The 18476-nt window shown below is 43.7% G+C and overlaps 1 protein-coding gene across 5 annotated transcripts; it reads left to right on the top strand.

Annotated features, from left to right (window-relative positions):
• The first annotated feature begins 136 nt into the window (after window positions 1-136).
• Window positions 137-15344, top strand: LOC107211459 (3 beta-hydroxysteroid dehydrogenase/Delta 5-->4-isomerase-like). Of its 5 annotated transcripts, none has more exons than XM_015643500.3 (4): window positions 137-4126; window positions 4421-4636; window positions 9372-9536; window positions 13400-15330. In XM_015643500.3, the coding sequence occupies exons 2-4, from the start codon at window positions 4483-4485 to the stop codon at window positions 14212-14214; spliced, it is 1134 nt and encodes a 377-aa protein (XP_015498986.1). In that variant the 5' UTR covers window positions 137-4126; window positions 4421-4482; the 3' UTR covers window positions 14215-15330. The 5 variants fall into 5 exon arrangements, with proteins under 5 accessions (XP_015498986.1, XP_015498978.1, XP_015498963.1 ...); XM_015643492.3 differs by having other exon boundaries at window positions 137-4153; XM_015643477.2 differs by having other exon boundaries at window positions 137-4213.
• Window positions 15345-18476: the final 3132 nt, after the last annotated feature.

Here is an 18476-nt window from a genome sequence, read left to right as displayed (position 1 = left end):
TCACTGCAGCCCAATCCGCACACCTCTCCTGCTCTGGGACAGCGAGTGTTGTGGCTGCTATCTTCCACAGATCTGCCTTCTCCTGGGTGTATTCATAGCAGACATAGAAACAGGATGAATCAGCTACCAGGCTCCCCAGCTACCCTTTGAAGGCGGGGGCAGTTCTCACCCACTGCTCCTGAATGCCAAGCAGTGAAGGAGTGGAGCAGAGCACCACTCGTGGGGCAGAGCCAGCTCTCAGTGGTGCAAACCTCCTGCCTCACCCCACTTTGGAGCTGGCAGATATCCTGATACCCATTTCCCTGGCATGGGCAGGGGGAGCCACGCTACCTAAAGGTGATCTCTTGCAAAAAGCCTACTTTAAATCGGCCCAAAGGAGGCAGGAGGAAGAAGCTAACCCTGCTAGCTCACTCTGTGCAGACTTTAATTTCTCTCACAGATAACAGTGTCTGCAGTGATCTTCCAGAGGCCTTCACACGGAGGCCTGCCTCTGTTCCAGGGACAATGAACCTTGTGGGCAGACTGACAGCCGGCAGATAAGACTTGGGAATTGCACCACATAGCACACATTGATGGATTTCAAGGATGTACAAGAAGAGAACGAGACAACTGGGAATGCTCAGTCCCACAAAGGCTGAAGGCAGGGGGAGGGGGATCACTTTTACTACTCATTTGGAGAAGATCCAGGACAACTTCTTGGATGTGTGCAGTAAAAGGGTGAAAGGCAATGGGCACAAGTTGCAATGAGGAGAATTCCAGGCAGAAATCAGTGGAGGAAGAAATCACCATGAGGGCAGTCAGACACTGCAACACATGGTTTGTGAAACCTCCATTTTTAGAGATATTCAGAGCTTGCCTGGGTAAGGTCCAGAGAAACCTCTCTGACACTGCTGTGAGAAGAGGTTGGCACAGAGACTGTCTTTAATCTGAATTGTAGGAGGATATCACAGAATCATAAAATAAGAGCTGTATGTGAGATCTGTACCCTGCTGCTGCCGTGTCCAACTACATGGAGCTGCAGAGGCAGCACATGCAGCTCTGTGACAGGCTGCAAGAAAGCATTTTCTGAGTGAAAAACAAAGATCTTTGGTGAGTGAAATTAAAGTGAGAAGTCTCAGGGTTCAATCAGGATGGGAGTCTATTTTTTAGAAGCCCAGTTTTTTCCAAGACATTGAAAGTTTTCTATCATTTGGAGTAGGCCTAAGCCAATGCATACCAAAGTTTCATCTCCACTGTCTGCACCCAGTTCTGCTTTAGGTACTTGCTTGTTGCATCTCTGATACACATACAAGCAAGGTTACATCTTACAAAAAACTCTCCTCAAAGACTGTAAACATGTAGATTAAGGACTAATCAAACCCTGCTGCTTCCCAGCATCCCTGGAGGATGGGACAGAGAATCAGTCTACTTACAAGGGTAGTTTATCTGCAAAATGGATCCAAATATAAACATTTTTCTTTGGCATATGAAGCAAATTTCTCCAGGTCTTAAATATATATGAGTCACTCATCAATTTCAGCTGAGGAAATAATGTTCTTCCAAAAACTAAAGGAAAAAGGAGACTAAATGTTTGTTTCTAGTTAATTACTGAAATCATGTGCTGTCTAATATAGCAAAGACTACTACAAGAAGGCCTTTTTGATCTTGGAGATAATGTCAGAAATGTTTGCAATCACCTTCTCCGTCCTACTGGAAGAATTTTGGTATTACTTAAATACGAGATATTTTCTTTGTCAGGTTTGAGGACACAGAAACACAGACCTCTTAAGGTGGTTTCCTACATACCCTGATTGACGTGATTGAAGGGTCTTACAACTCTTCTCCACTGTGAGAAGTTGTATTTATTCAGAGACCAGCACAGGGCAGTTGTCCAGAAGTTAATTATTTAAATTTTTTTTTTCCCTCTTGTCAATGTATAACTAGAAAAGAGGGAAATGTTTCCAGCATTCTACAGCAAAGTATCACATCGTGGAGGCTTCATTTGACAAAGAAGTCAAAGAGAAGGAAGACATCAACATAGTTAAAAAATGTCTGTGCCTTGACACAGAATGCACAGTTGCTAAACTTTTCAAATGCTGCTCAATTACGTTTTAGTCTGCAGCAACTCTTGCCTGTGCAGCAGCTCAGGATTGCTCCTGGTGGTCGGCTGGACTTTGGCCCTGTTGCTCCTTGGCACCGTTCTGGGTGTACAGCCCACTCCAGCATCTGCCTCCGTGCCCCTTGGGAGCACCAGGGCTGCTCTTGTCTGCACAGGAGGAGCTGCCACGCCACCCAGCCACCCCAGCAGCAATGTCAGCAAGAAACAAGAGGTGAAAGTGCTGTCTCTAGGTGAGACTGCAGGAAGCACCAGTAGGTCTGAGCTGGAATTGAGCAAATTGCTGCTGTCTGACCACTGACACTCACACACAGCAGTTCAGATGAAGGCTGCTATGCAGGGATGTATAAGATTCCCTCAAAGGGAGCCAAGCATTTGTCTGAGTAGTCCCTAAGAGGACAAAGCACAGCAGCAGTAAATCTCCCTGCACTGAATATGAGGCACTCATATTCTCACATAAGCACTACCCTTGCTAAGCTTGGTCATTCTGATAGGCAAGCTTAGTGTACAAGACTCTTTTCTATCCTAAGAGGCTGTGTGGCTGGTTTTATAATGCCTCTTTAAAGCATTTTATTTCCTTTTTGAAAGCAAAATGGAAGCCCTCTTACAGAGAATGCCGCTTGGAGCAGCAGGATTTGGCCAGTTATTTTTCCTTGCAAAGTGCACAAAATTAATTTGCAGCAGCTTCTGATAAGAATATACAATGTCAAGGTCCTGACTGTGAAAAGCCAAGGAAAGAAGCACTGATAACAATTTTTTCAAGCTTTGTTGGGGTACGGAACAGATTTTCAAGGACGCTGGGATTGAAACACTTGCCAAAGCTTCGTCATCTGTGTCAGCTAGAAACATTTCTCCTCCAACAGAAATGGTTTTGCTTTCCTCCTGTCACTTGCAAGCTCAGTTTTGCTCTAAAAAACTAACAATGTGGAGATGCTTCTTCTACAGTTTTTCTCCAGGGTTCTCTTTAATGAGTGAACAAAACACATGATAGAATAAAAAAAGGAGTTTAGCACTTAGTGGCACAAATGAAAACAAAGCATTTTTAGAGATCCATTCCAGCTATGCCCCAAATCAAGGATCCCTTTTCCAGTGATTTCAGCCTAATTAATTGTGTTGCTGGACTTCTTTGTAACTTCCTCGTTGCTCAAGGCAGCTCCCTATTTATTATCCTGCTTCAGCAGGGATGTCAGCCTATCCCTGTGTGTGTGAGAGAGAGAGAAAATAGAGCTGCAGCCGGCCAGCGTGTCCTGACAGACCCAGGAGGGCAGTGCTGGCATCAGGAGGTTCAGGCTAATGCCCTGCCCTGGTCTCACACCACAATAGAGTTTTGCTAGAATGGGAGTGAAACCCCAGGGAGAAACACCTGGGCATTTTCCCTGTGCATTTGAGATGTAAGGTAGTAATGACACAGATCACTGCAGCACAAACAGCCTTATTTTAAATAGGTACTCTTGCACAAGACATTTCCAGGGGTGAATCTTTCCCTCCTGCAGCTTGAATTTAACTTTGATGGTACATTAAACAATTTCATCACTTCAAATGCCTGCAGTATACTGAACAAATACAAAATCCCCGGGGTTAGTTTCTGATCTTGCACAGAGAGAGTGAGAAACCCACATTATAATGGGGGAGCCCAGTATCCAGAAAATATACAGCAGCAGACTGAGGTTTGAGGAGTACATTCCTCAAACCACTCTAAATAGCTTGTCCTGCTATTTACATTTAATTTAAATCTTCTCTACCTTCAATATCGGCACAATATTGGCACTGTATTACACAAGTCAGTGCAGCTAGAGAGAATTATGAACATGAGGGTTTATTTTCTGGGGATTTAGGGCTGCAGGACCACATCTAGGCTCAGACCTCACTGCATCCAGAGCCTTCCTCTTTGGTGGGAGTGGTGTGGAAGCATCACATTCTTTTGCAGCACAGGAGGCACTGAAGAGGGAGGGGAGCAAAATGACCGAGGTGGTGCCCTGCAGGATATAAATACAGGCAAATCTCCTCCACAGTCCTCTGAGCACTAGAGAGGTGGGACCGAGACCCAAGGCAGACTGTGTGGGGTTTGTTTGGCATTGAAGTTGATTTTGAGCGTTTTCAGATTTGTTAATTGAATTGGTATGTAATGATTTGTAAGAATGCTTTCTTTGCATGGAAAAAATATGTAGACTACTTCTGAATAGGAATAGCTGGCAAAAGGAAGACATGCTAAAAAAATGGTTTGATGTAGGGATTAAAGTTTGTTTTTCAGTAGTCTCTCCTTCTGGTAACACCCTTTGATTTGTAAAGTCTCCAGAGGTTGATGTCATATGTTCATTCCCTCAGGCAGGAGGAGAACCAAGCTCAAGAGACAGCAAGTTCACCAGTCACAGGAGCAAGGCAGAGCAATGTCCCTGGCTGGGGTGAGCTGCCTGGTGACAGGAGCAGGAGGATTCCTTGGCCAGAGGATTGTGCGCTTGCTGCTGGAAGAAGAGGAGGCGCTGGCTGAGATCCGCCTGCTGGACAAAGCCTTCAGCCATGAAACCCTCGGGAGGTTTGACAGTAAGTGCCATTTCATGAGGACTGTGTGTTACAGCTGTAGGTGTTGCTGTCCCTCATGGGTAGCTTGGAAGCCTTTGCCCCTCATCCAAACCAGCTTTGCAGACAGAGGCTTTATGCCAAGGAAGCTTTGCTTTATCCACCCCCTCCCTCCAGCACAGAATCAGATGTAAAATGTGAAAACAAGAGGGGTTTTTGTTAGGCCCTGAGGCTTCTGTATACTGTTCATGCAGTAAACAGGCTGCCTTCAACCTGACTTCTCTTACAACAAAACCCACAGAGCAAAATTAATGCAAAAATCTCACATTTCTTCTTGGGGGAAAGGAAAATTTAAGTGTTGCTATACTGGGTGGGAGGGCAGAGATATCCAAAGCATGCTGTGCTGGGCTCTGGTATGTCAGACAGTGAAGCCAGTGAAATGTTGTGGGTGCAAATTCTAATGGTTTTCTTCAACCTGAGATAATTGTGGTAAATTCTGGCTGAAGGTGTGGTGAGGTATTTTAAAAACTGCTTTTGTAAATAACATTATTGCAGTTTCCTGTTTAAGCAAATGCTAAACAGAAGAGATAGAACCCATTTTCAAAGTGCAGGGCAGAACTCTGGCTTCTTGAATGGATTTGAGACAGCACAAATGGGTGGTGTGCCCAGTGTCAGAAACAGTCTGTGGCAGGGAAAGCAGCTCAGAGTGTTTTATTTTAGATGTCCTATTTATTGAGATACTGAACACATCAATAAAAAGGCACAAAGGGGGCCTAAATTCAGTCAGGTTTGTAAGTCCTTACATTATATTTACTTGACAGTAACTCCCTCCATCACATCTTCACTGCAAGACTCCTCTTCCTCTATGCAGGAAACTATATGGGAACCCTTAAGGAATATCTCCATATGATTTGCTGAAGAGCCTCAATCACTCTATAGAGCATTCAAGTGTCATCAAGGAGTAGAAAAAGTGCACAATAAACCTGGTACAAATTGCACAAGCCTTTATCATGGTTTTACACAATTCAAACTTCTTCTCCATTCAATCTGACTCAGCATTTCACTGAGGATTTCTAAATGCCCCTGAGCCTTGCAGCAGCCTCTCCTGCTCTGGTTTCCAGAGAGTTCCCATAGAAACAACCCCAAAACCTGCAGCTACAGTAGAGGCTGAAGCAGCAGGAGTGTGTCTGGTTTAGCACTGATGCAGCAGTGCAGAGGCATCTACACTGCTTTGGGCCAGGAGAGCATTGTGGGGGTAATGGAGCATCCTGGGGAGTGAAAACAATTGTTTGTGTGGGCACAATCTTGGCTGAGCTGCAGAAAACGTTCTGATGTTTTATTTTTTTGTTAATAGGCAAGCTCTATGCCCTCTTTCCATATCCTCCCTTCTTCCTCCACGGAGCACTGCCCACACACCTCCTTTCCCATTCTTTTAACATTCCTTCTGCCTATCTGAGCAGCACAGGAGGTAGGGAAAAATCTGTTCCCAAAGCCTTTTGTTCCCCATAAACAGGCAGTAGGGACCATAGGCTGACATTCCAGATGTATTTAAACAGATTTGAACCCCTGCACTTTGACTGGCAGCTCCTCTGTCTGTATCAGCCCTTGTGACTATATCTCTTCTAGTGTTCTCCCAGTCCCTGTGCTCAGGACTACCCAAACTATTTCCCTGCCATTCCCTTTCAAGCCCTTCTCCATCACAGTGACTCCTATTCCAAGTGTGAGGCTGCTACAAAACCTCTGTGTGGGGCTGGAGTCTCCTGACCTCCATTATTTTTACTACAGGGACTTGCTAGCAGATGTTATCTGGATTTTTGGAACAGCCAGGAGCAAAGCTGAGTGGGTTTTTTCCTCATAATGTCTTGAGCACCTTGCACTTGCAATATCTTTGCAGAGTCAGGGCTGTGGGCAGTAAGACAGAAGAGCACATGCAAGTCACAGGCCTTTGTGCCAGAAGGCACTCAGGGGCACTCCTCTTTTGTCCAAACAACTTTCCTGCTGAGAGCTTGACCATCACACTCAGTCTGTGCAGGACAGTGGCATTTGTGTCTTCCACAGCCCCAGGGAGTCTGGGATGATCCAGTCAATGTTGAGTGCTGTGAGTTGGAGTCTCCCCAGTTACGTTGTGTGGCTGAGAATGGATGTCACACTGCACATGGTGCTCTGGTGCCCTGGGTTTCTTACCTCCTGTCTCCATGCCAGATTTATCTTCCTTTCCTGTGCTTCCACTTACACAACTCTTTTTTTTTTTTGTTGATCACTATTGCTCTTCTGGAAAAATCAAAACTCCTATGTTGTTCTCAAGTTTAGGGCAAATAGTCCAACTTTTCTGCTGGGTCAAAAATTGCTCACAAGGGGACACTGAATTTTATTGAGAAATCATTGCATTTTCAAGCAAAAACTACCCCATAGCAAGCAGGGAGCTCACTTACAACTCAGAAGACACAGAAACCACAGGTGAAGAAGAACAAGCTTCCTCAGTGAGTAGGTACTTTGTCATAATCACTTTATGCAAAAATGGAGAGCTGACTTCAGCTTATTCTGTTCCTCCCCCTCCGACCTACCCACATGTGTTCTTTTGGTGCCTGGGCAATGGTTTGTGTAGATGAAAATCAAGTTTCTCTTTGCTGGCCTTCTCAGACTGAAACCACTGTCTGCCAGTCATTTCTTTAGTCTTTTCTTCCAAGCTCTCCTGTAGTTTTCACCCAGAGCAAAACAAGATCAATCTGCTGATTCCCAACATGCAGCTGATGTTGCTAAAGTGAGCAAGGCCCATATTGTACTTACCATGGCAACTTCTGCTGGCTAAAATGGAATAGAGGAGCAGATTTCCTGACTCATATCACACTCACACAAACTGCAAGCCCAAACAAGGCACAAAGCAGCTGGACAGCAGATTTCTTGTGATCAGCTTTAAAAGGGACAGGTTTCTTCTGTACTTTTCCTGAAAGCTTTGATTTGCAGGTGTAAAACCTCCATTTTCCTAAACTCTTCCTGGGCACTGTGATAACTTTGAAGGGGTCACATGTCAGAATTTATGTTGTGAAAACTATTTCTGTCTGTTCTTGAGATTATTACAACGCCACAAAGCCTTATTCATGGAGAACATCAGCCTAAGGGTGGTACAAAAACTAATATTTATTAGAGCAAATCTAACTACCAGGTGCTTAACAAAAAGCCCAGCCCTAGCCTGACACTTCTGCATCCATGGAAGTAGAGGTCAGAGTGAAGCTTCTGGAGACAGAGTCCTAGGAAATGAATGCAGTCTGTAAAATACAGGAGCAGAAGTGAGCATGTGGCAATGACTGTGCTGGGAGGGCAGCAACTCTAGATTTAGTAAGAGTTTTGCAGATGTTTCACAAATCTTAAATCTCAGACCAACTGTTTGTGGTGGAGGGAAAAGCACCCCTTAAGCCTGTTGCATCAGAATAATTGTTGATACAGGGCATCATTCTTAGCATTCTATAGAGAAAATGAGATAAAACCATTTTAAAAATATATTCCCACTCAGTTCCAGATCTAACAGCTGTCTCTCTCTGTGTTTCATACTAAAGACATGGGATAAAATGCTGCCTGCTTTGGAGCTGGTGACAAAGCACTAGGATACACGAGATTTCTGTCATGGCTGAAGCTAAAAGCTGGACAAATTAATCAGGTTCTTCTCTTATCTTAGAAGGTGCATTTGATTAGGCTGGAAGAAGACGGAGGCTGTGCCTGTGCTGCAGGGTCCCTGCCCAGCAGCTGTGCCTGGGGAGCCATCTAGTGCAGCCACAGCAGAGGCTCCCAGAACACTGGCTGCGATGGCACCACCTCCTTACAAGATGTGGGTCATGCTGAGAAAGTCCCCTGCTCTCCCTGCAGCCAGGCCAGCTGATCTCCCTGGAGAGCAGCACTGCCTTGGACTGCAGGTTTTTCCAAGTGATTGTCTGGTGCTGGCTCACGTTTGTGTAGAGCTCTGGGCTGCAGAAAGAATCCTTCTGCCCAGCACAGCTTAGGGAAGGATGGCTCTGAGACCTGGAGCTCCTCTGGGGTCACACACTGCAGCTTCTGTGGAGGGAGAGGGCTTAAAAAGTAGGATTTAATCAAGCTGGGCTGAGGTAGCTCAGGAGTCTCGAGAGTTCAGATATGAACTGGAAAGACGTACAGGCTAAAAATGACCCCACAGCACAGACACTGAAATGGAGCCAGAGCTGGAGCTGGAAGAGGCACTGTAAGTCCTGGCCAAGGTACAAGGAAAAGATGTCAGAATGGTATGTAATTTATTGGAAGAGCTGCAGTACAGGCAAGGTAGAGGGGCAGAAAGTAGGTATGAACACAACTCTGTGCTCACATGCTCTGGGTGGAGAGAGATCATTCATCAGCTTGAAGACAGGAACATGCAGTGCTTGGGTGAACACAGCTATAGCCAGCCAGTCACCAGAACAGCTAAAGCTACTCCTCTGTGAACTTTAACACAGTCACAACTCAAGGAAGCTTGCTAGCAGTGGAAAAGATTTCAAAAAATAAAATTGAAAGAAACATGTTGAATATTAGCTCCAGATCTGTGGTAGGTAATGCAAAAGAAACCTCTATAGCACTGGAGTTAGCATTTGACAATGGAGTCCTGGGAAAATGCCTTCTGTTTCACAGCCTTAAAATATTCCTGCTGCTCCTGGGCAGTCAGCACCTTCCAGGCAGGGTCAGCCCTTCACCACTCCTTCCAGTGCTCTTCTCAGGGTGCCTGTAAGGTCTTCTGCTCTGTTTTCTGCTGCCCCTGCAGAGTTCAAGGGTAAGACTGAGGTGAAGATCCTGGAAGGGGACATCCGAGATGTGACATTCCTGCACCGTGCCTGCCAGGGCGTCTCCCTCGTCATCCACACGGCTTCCCTCATCGACACCCTGGGCCTCATCGAGAAGAAGCTGCTCTGGGAAGTCAATGTAACAGGTGAAGCACCTTTCTCAAACCCACATCTATGTCCTGATCTCTGGCTGCTCAGAAAGGGACCACCTGAGCCGTGTTTGTTTTGAGCCAGGTTATCTGGGTTGTTCTGCATCTTGCACAGACATACCCAGGGGTGCAATCCCGTGTCTGTGCAGCCCCAAGAAGTTCTGGGCCTCTCCACACCCAGTCCTCCACTTCAGGGCAGTGCAGGACCCCTCATTCTTGTCCACACTTATGTATGCCCATGCTGAGCTCTGCACAGGCTCTGCCTTCAGTGGTGATAGTCATAACCCACGCTCAGTGGAACTTTCTGAAGCAATTCCCCTCTGAAATCCCAATGCTCACCTCAGAAATTGGTTCTTATTCTCCCACCCCACATGGCATCCCTGCCTGTGTACATTTTTTTCAAATTTTACAAAAACTGCAGACTTTGGCTTCGGTTACAGAAATGTTGTATTGATATACAACACAGTATATCAATACAGTCCCACAGTCTGTGGCTCTCTCCTTGCTGTTCTTTTTCTTTTCTTTTTCTCCTTTTCTTTCCTTTGTCATTAAGTCTGTGTTTGCAAGAAGGCAGGTGAGAGGAACGAGTGCTCTCCCACCTTGAGCTTATAATTTAAAATTCCCCAACAAACTCAGAGCTATGGGAGAAAGGGGTTTCAGTGACTCAGTGGTGGGATTTCCCCTTTCAAAAAGGAACCCCCATTCTTCAGGAAAGATCAGATGAAGGAAGAAGGTGTAGATTTAGGAATAGCCCATGTAGCATCATATACCAGGGATTTAAATGTATTTCCTAAAAGGAATAACACCCCCTGTCTGTGATGCCAAAATCCTCAGTGCCATTCAGAGAACTGGTACTGCCTAACCTGCATGCACACTGGCCTCCCTGACTGTGCTGCTTCAACAGCCTGGGGGAGATTCGGGGAAGATGTTCTTACTTACATGAACAGCTTTCCCAGTTCTTTGTTCCTCTCTGCCTCAGACACAGGGCTTCTTCACAGAAAAATAAGGAACATACCTGTACAGGCATCACTTCCACAGATATTGGCTGCTCACAAGTGTTCAGAAGAAGAGAGAATTCTTGGCAGCTGAGTTGTTTTTCACGTGTACCTTAAAAACAGTGGGATTACATTTTAGGTGTTTTAGTGCGGCTCATTGCCTGTGCCATTAACTTCCAGACCCTTTCATTTCTGCTCAATCAAAGCCACAAATCGTCAGTGATCAAAACACAGAGCCCAGTGGGCAGCCTCTTAGGCCCCTGTCAGGAGGGAAGAGCAGAAAGGCAAGTTCCTGGAAACCTGTGCATTGAGTAATATGAAAATATACATGGTTGGTAGTTCAGAAAGAGGATTTGTAAAGCTCTGGCCTTATGACAGTACTTCTACAATCTGGTTTTTCACAGCAGAATGTGCTGCTTAAACACATTTTTTCGATAAGTAAAAATGAAAAAGAGCAATTTTAAAAAAAAAAAGTATATTAAAAAAAATGAAAATCAAAGTACTATTAAAATGTCCCAAACCCAGAAAGATCTTTAGCTCTGACTCCCCAATACTCACCCTCTTGCTAACTGTTTGCCATGGGTGAAAAAAGCCCACTGGGCCAGTGAGGATTAGCTGATTACATCTGCTAGAATGAAAAACCCTCCACAGTCCTGCTCCCAGAGCCAGCTGGCCACAAGGTCAGTCAGTGAATGCTGCTGTCCTCTCTTCCTTGTTTCCTTCCATTTCCATTCTGCTGCTCTTCTGTTTTTCTGACCAGCCAGGGCACTGCTATGTGCTTCACAGGCTTGCAGGATGAAAGTCTTGTTTCTCCTGGAAAATAGAACTTGTGTAAACATAAATGTTTCGAGAATCAGATGTGGATGCTCACAAACCAGGACTGAAGTGAACAAGTTAAACTTGCCTTGATGCAGGGCTTTCCTCCATTTCCACACAATATCTCAGAGCAAAAATATCTTTTTAGGAAGGAAGGGAAGCAAACTTTTAAAAGGAATGGAATTGAGAAAATAATTATTTATAATCTAAACAAAATACCTTCTGTGAACCTCAGCCAGAAGAGCAAGAAAACCATGGGGACCCACTCACTGAATAAAGCACCTAATACAGTACTAATTTACTTTATTATATGATATGTGAAAGATACTCAGATTCCCATTACTGTAGGAATCTTTAAACTTTTACATAAAATTCTGATTTGCAAATAAACCACATTTTATTTGGGTGAAATTCATCTTGAACAGATACCAACTGTCAAGATAATTTTATGTTGGCTTTTTTCTAAAACTTGCTATCTCATTTGACTTCATCAAGACCTTCTGCAGTTGATTACTTTCCCTCATTTTGTAAACAGTATTGACACAGGAATTAAGCTATTTTTTAAAAAATAATATAATAAGTTATTTTTTTCCAGATGACCCTGGCTTGTATATCATCTAAACAGGGTGACTTGCATGAACTCATTTTTCACATTAGTTTATTCCTGTCTGCATAACGTTTTTTCAGTGCACTTCCTTAATGTTTCTGAAAGCCTCACCCAGATTTGTTTTCCATTTGTTTCAATTTCTTTCTTTTACTTGTCCAAGTTTGAAAAGAGGAATTTTGGTGCCCTAACAATATTCTTCCTATTTTTCACTAATTAATGAGTCCATATTTTGCTGCCAATATTCCTGGCTCTTCTGAACCTCCTTAATTCATTATATTCGTTTCAGTCACACTAACCTGGTCTGCATTGTGCTGCCTTCAGTTGTTGCTGTAACAGACTGAGCAGACTTGGAATATTTCTATGTGCCTCACTGCTGGTGTTTGATTTTATCCCCTGGATTTTAGGCTACACTTTTCTGATGTCACATCAGCCATTTTAGTTTAATGTTCCTTTGCCAAAGATGTTTACAAATGTCTTTGAGCTCTGTCTTCTCTTCCGAAGTCACTGGCCTTTTTACATTTAATTTCTCTCATTACACCATACACAACAAATAAGGCAATTTCTGCCTCAAAGCTGGGCAGAAAAATAAGATTCTAATTGCAACTATAACAACACAACTTATTAAAGTATTTATTTCCCCCTTCAGTGTGCTTTCCTCATTTAACCTTCTTGGCTATTTAAAAGACTTTGAACAGCTGACCTCTGCTGCCCCCAATGAAAGCATTAAAGGATTTTAAATGTAAGAAATCCTGTACTTCTGCAAGGAAAAGCCAGAATAAGCCAGAAAAGGAGGCATACATACACAAGCCTCTCTTTTCTTACTTCACTTTATGATCTTTGACTACATGTTATCATGCCTTGCTTCACCATGTTTCTTTCCAAGCCCTTCTCTTTAGTCAGTCGAACACTGGATAGATTTGCACTGGGTGTGAGTGCACTGATTTTGGAGCAAACCTTCAGGTCCCATACTAATTCTGTCCCTTCTTAGCAAACCATCCGAGAGCAACCTCAAGCCTGAAAAACATGGGCTTCACCACAGAGCATGGATGACCTAAGGAGAGGGGCAGCTTCTGATGGTCCTCTGCCTAAAGCCGACTCAATCCAACCAAGAGACACAAGTCCCTGAATCTGTGGTCAGTACCCATGCTGAGCTAAGGAGGGGCAAAATTTGATTCCTGCCATAAAAACACCACCATAACATGCAATTAGGACCAAATATTCACCCTTGTTTAACTCTGAAAGGTGCACTGATACTACTTAAAAACAGATTCAGAGCAGGTTCTGTGTCATTGAATATACTGCCCTGCTCAGGACAGGATTCTTCCAACTGCAGGGAGGGAGATCTGGCTAAGCTCAGGCCAGAGATGCTGTTTCTGATCTGAAACCCCCACTTTTTCCTGGTTAGGGGGTCCTAGACTGCCTTTCATGTTTGTTTTCTGAAGGTACTCAGCTGCTGCTGGAGGCGTGTGTCCGCTGTAATGTCCAGCACTTCATATACACCAGCACCATCGAAGTGACGGGCCCAAACTGCAAAGGTGACCCCATTTTCAATGGTGATGAAGATACAGCTTATGAGAGCACACCCAAATTTCCTTATGCCCAAAGCAAGAGACTGGCAGAGGATTCCGTGCTGAAAGCAGACGGCCAGGTGCTGAAGGATGGTGGCACGCTGATGACCTGTGCCCTGAGGTCCATGTACATTTTTGGGGAAGGCTGCCCGTTTCTCCAGGGCCATCTGGATAAGTGCCTGTTGAACAAGAACATCTACCTGCGCTTCTCCAGGAAGGAGGCTCTGGTGAACCCCGTGTACGTGGGGAACATCGCCTGGGCACACGTGCAGGCAGCCAGAGCCCTCCGAGCCCCGCAGAAAGCCAAGCACGTCAGGGGCAAGTTCTACTACATCTCAGATGACACTCCTCACATGAGCTACGCTGATCTGAATTACGAGCTGACCAAGGACCTGGGCTTTGGAATTGAGCCCCAGCTGCCCATGCCTCTGACAGTGCTCTATTACTTCTCGCTGCTGCTGGAGATCGTGAGCTTCTTGCTCCGGCCCTTTGTCAGATACATCCCCTCCACCAACCGGCACCTGGTCACGCTGCTCAACACCCCGTTCACCTTTTCTTACAGGAAAGCACAGCAGGATTTGGGCTACGTGCCCCGCTACACATGGGAAGAGGCCAAGAAGAGCACTGGTGAGTGGATTGCCTCTGTGATCCCCCAGAGAAGGGTGTGCTTACAGAGCAGCACTGCCTAAGCCTGAAGAGGAGCTGAAACCCAACTAAACAAGTAGGGCCTTGAGCCAGAGGGGAGCTGGGGGAAAAGCAGCAGCATCAGCAAACTAGAAAGAATTTAAATGAATACTTTGTGTAAAAGTCCACTGAAACCCCTCACCTTCAACTTCATAATAAATAAAAGTGAAATGTTCATTTGTTTTTTGAGTGCAGGCTGATGAGGGTAACTGTGCTGCATGGTCCACACCCACTTCTACATCTCTGCAGCACAAAGACTTATTTTAGTAAGATTCCACACAATCCACAGTGTGAACACTTCAGCCCTTCTTTCACTCCACACCACCTCCAATGCTTCTGTAAAACAGAACTTGTCCTACAAGTATGATTACACTTCACAAATGTGCACCACTCAGCTATGCCCTGTTCACTCAGTGTTTGCCAACCTCAGCAAACAGGCAGCAGGAAAAAGCCACCTGATGGCAAAAGCTGTAACAAATCTTGTTCACTTTTCCAAGGGTGTTGTGAATTTCATGTTCACCTGACAGTCAAACTTTGAGCACTGTAAGCATTGTGAGATCAAAAGTACAATAGAAGTGCAATACAGTTATAGTTAGGACAGTGTGTGGAGGAAAAAAAGGGACAGATTTGGTCAGGTGAATACTTCTTTCTACATCCTCATTTTGCAATAAATCTGGTGGGTGTCCAGGAGAACGACTCCAAGAAAATTAAAGGGAGAAAAATATTGCAGGACAGCCTTGGTCACCGAGGGGTTCCCACTGCAGAGTCAATATATTTGTGAACAATGAGAAAAAATAAAGAATGCTGAAAAAAGTCCTGCTGTTACCACGCTCCAGCTGGGAACAAAGGCTAACTTTAGGTGATAGGTACAGATGTGCTGCCCCTGTGCTTCTTTGATGGCCACATTATCTTCTGCAGAATGTGTAATGTGACTTCTGGGCAAAAATACAGATCTTGTCTGAGCAATCAGATGTGATCCAGCTTTTGTTTCTTAAACATACATCTCACTTGCTGAAAGCAATTCTAAAAGAGGGGAATTTCTCTGTTCTGTTTTGGTTGGTGTGAACAGAAACATTTTACCTGACTCACTACTAATGTAAATAAATCACATTTTCAGGTATGTTGACAGCTTGAAGTCTGTGCTGAGTTTAATTATTCAGTGCCCTAGATGTTAGATAGTCCCAGTGCAAAAAATACTTTGTGCTTTAGTAACACCTTTGGTTAACTATGAAAGATCTGAAGCAGAATAGCAGACACCAGAACTGTCAGTCATATTCTGGGGACACAGACCCTCCCCAGGGGTATGGGCTTTGGTTTCCATCTGCTTGTGAGGAGATTACTTAATCCCTCCCTCCCTTCAGAGGTGTGATGATTCACCTTTTCTGCCATGGTGACATTATCAAACACCCTGAAGGAACACAGGGCAACTTCTGGAAGTTTGGGAAAAGAAGGAAGGGCCACAACTATTTTGGGTGCAGCTGCTTTGGGCCCTGGCAGAGCATCAGCCTCACCTCTCCCTGCAGCTGGTACACTGCACGTAGATCTCTGTGCTTTCTTCTGCTCCATCCCCTTCCATGGACACTGCTCCTCTTCCCTCCCCTGCATGCACACTCTTATTTTATTTTTTCTGCTCTCTGCACACCCTTAGACAAGCAAGAATGTCTTTAACACAGTAACACCCATAGTTTTTCTAGGCTAATGATGTTTCATCCTAATGCTCCGTGAGTGCCAAGCAATGGGTGCAGCCACAGCTGCTCTGTCACTGGAGCAGGAATGGGAAGGGCAATCCAGGCACGGGGAATTAGAGCAGGAAATGGTGAACAACAGCAGCAAAGCTGCTATTTAATAGGGGGAGACACTTCACACATCAAAGAGCTGGGGTATTAAAACACATACCAGAAAACTGGGACATCTTGCCACAAGTTTAACAGAGGTTAATCCTAAAATATCCACAGATGCTGCCAGAGAGAATAAAGGACAACTTTTCTTCCACACTTTAGTGACTTGTTTCCCAAGTGCAAGCTCCCATTGCCAGAGCTTTCTTTGCCATTTCTGCCTTCACAGGAAGACAGTGGGATCTTTTCATCTCTCCAAGAGCCTTGCTCTCAACAGTCAGATTTCTAAGTGCCAAATTCCTCCTTTGTTGAACTTCCTCCCTTGTGTCTTGCTACCACATCTCTTCTTTAATCCCCATGACAAGCCATTCCTGCTTACAGGAAGCCTATTCCCCACTTCTGTCCCTCCCTGAGCACCCTTGGGTTGGCATCTGTGTTGTCTTTTGCTTCAGGTGGCTGCCCAAAATAGTGGAGTGCCTGCAATAAAACATCCTGAAAGACCAAGGGAGTGGCTACCTGAAACATTTATCCTACTGCCCAGAAGCACCAGAGCTGCTGTGTGCTGTTAACCAGTAACAAACACAAGCCAATAAGGATATTCCAAGGATATTCCAAGAGGGAGAACAGGCAGACTTACTGCAGAGGGTTGATTTTCTGCAAGTTTGCACTCCAGTTTACTTTGCAGTAGCTTGTTTCTACACTCTTATTCTTGGCTAGCAAAATGTCTACAAAATGTACTTGATCAGGATGAGCCTTATTGTTTTTACATCAGCTGACCAGGACCATTCTTCTGATTTAATTGTCTGGCAATCAATAAAGTAAACTATTGGTTATCAATGAAGCTCCACTGTCAACAGGATCACAGTCAGTAAGAAGAACTTTCTCACTTACTTACGTTTTATAACTTTACTTTTTACTTCTGTATAAACAATGGAAAAGAAAAAAGCCCCAAAATATTAAGGCTACTTTGCTGGAAAGGTGTTTATTTACCCTTCAGACATGCAGAAAAGGAAGAAATAGCAAATATATATATCAGTGGTACTTACATGCTACAGGCAACTTAATGACTTCTGGTTCCAGCAGGAACAAAATCCTACATGTATAAAGACCACCATTTGGCATTAAATATTTTGTCACTGAAGTGGAGCAGAGTTTTGCTTGTTAAAAGGGACCAAGAAATATAATAATGCACATTTTGAATAGATTTATGAATAAGGAAGAAGGAACAGAAGCAGAAGTGGCTATCATGTCAATACCAGAAATCGATGCCTGGAATTGGTATCATTAATATAGGATACAGGCAATGAAAGTTAATACCAGTATGTTTCTGTAAAAAAACCCATTTTATCAGAGAAGCATGACACTGGTATTCTGAGTGTGTTGCAGACATCAAATAATGATAGAATTTTTTTACATTATGAAGTTAAATTAATTAATACAGATTAAATTATAAAAATCACAGAATTAATATTAACTGTCTCAATTATGATCCTTAAAATTGCTTTTTTTTAAAAAAGTGTTGGCTTAATTCATAGGTTTTATGCAGAATAACAGTGTGAAAAGTTATGTACAGCTCCTCTTATGTAGGAAACCAAAAGTAACACTTGTTTCTTGACTGAAAAATCTGTCACTTTTATATGTAGATATAAGAGAATATAGTGGCTGTAAAGCTCATTTGGGAAGTGGGAATACAGTTGGGCACATTCCAGAATAACAGTTTCACCACTCCTTGTCATGACCCCTGTAGTTCCATGGAATATTCTCCCTCCTGAAGGCTTTCCATCTGCATCTCCATCTCAGTTCGAAGAGCACTGGATAACTGTAGCTCCTGTATGGCTGTGCAATTTCTTACTCAGACCAATGATTGATATTCCTAGACATTCCTCATTCACATAACTAAACTTGTCTCATTTCTTAAATAAGATGTGTCTCTCCAGTGCTGGCAGCAAGCACTGAATATTAAGTAGTTAAGGACTAATCTGCAAAAGGGAAAAGAACATTAATCAAAAATAAAGATTCATTAAATCTCCAGCTTGATCTTGTAACAGGTGCCACTCAAAATGCTTAACATGCATTGTGGAAGACCACTGAGATAGAGAGAGATTGGGATTTTTTTCTGACAAAAATGTGGAAAGACAACCTAGAAAGTTCAAAGAAAACAAAATACATGTGGGCAAAAATTGCTCTGAAGATACTGATATACTCAGTAATTGTCTCATCCTTTCTTTTTTTCTTTTTTTTTTAAACAAAAATAAATTACAGGAATGAAGCATCTTCACCTTCTCTATTTTCTTTTTCAAATATTCTTGCACCTCAGAATTTTCAATGTGTTGATTTCATTAGAAGCTGGTTATATACTTTTCTGACAATCCCACATGCAATTTTAGTTAGACATTTAGGTTTAATTTATCTAGACCAAAAGCACACTGGAT

This window comes from Parus major, chromosome 1 (genome assembly GCF_001522545.3).
Source record: "Parus major isolate Abel chromosome 1, Parus_major1.1, whole genome shotgun sequence".
Classification (NCBI taxonomy): domain Eukaryota; kingdom Metazoa; phylum Chordata; class Aves; order Passeriformes; family Paridae; genus Parus; species Parus major.
Note: the sequence above shows the minus strand (reverse complement) of the source record. Positions and strands in the feature narration are given on the sequence as shown.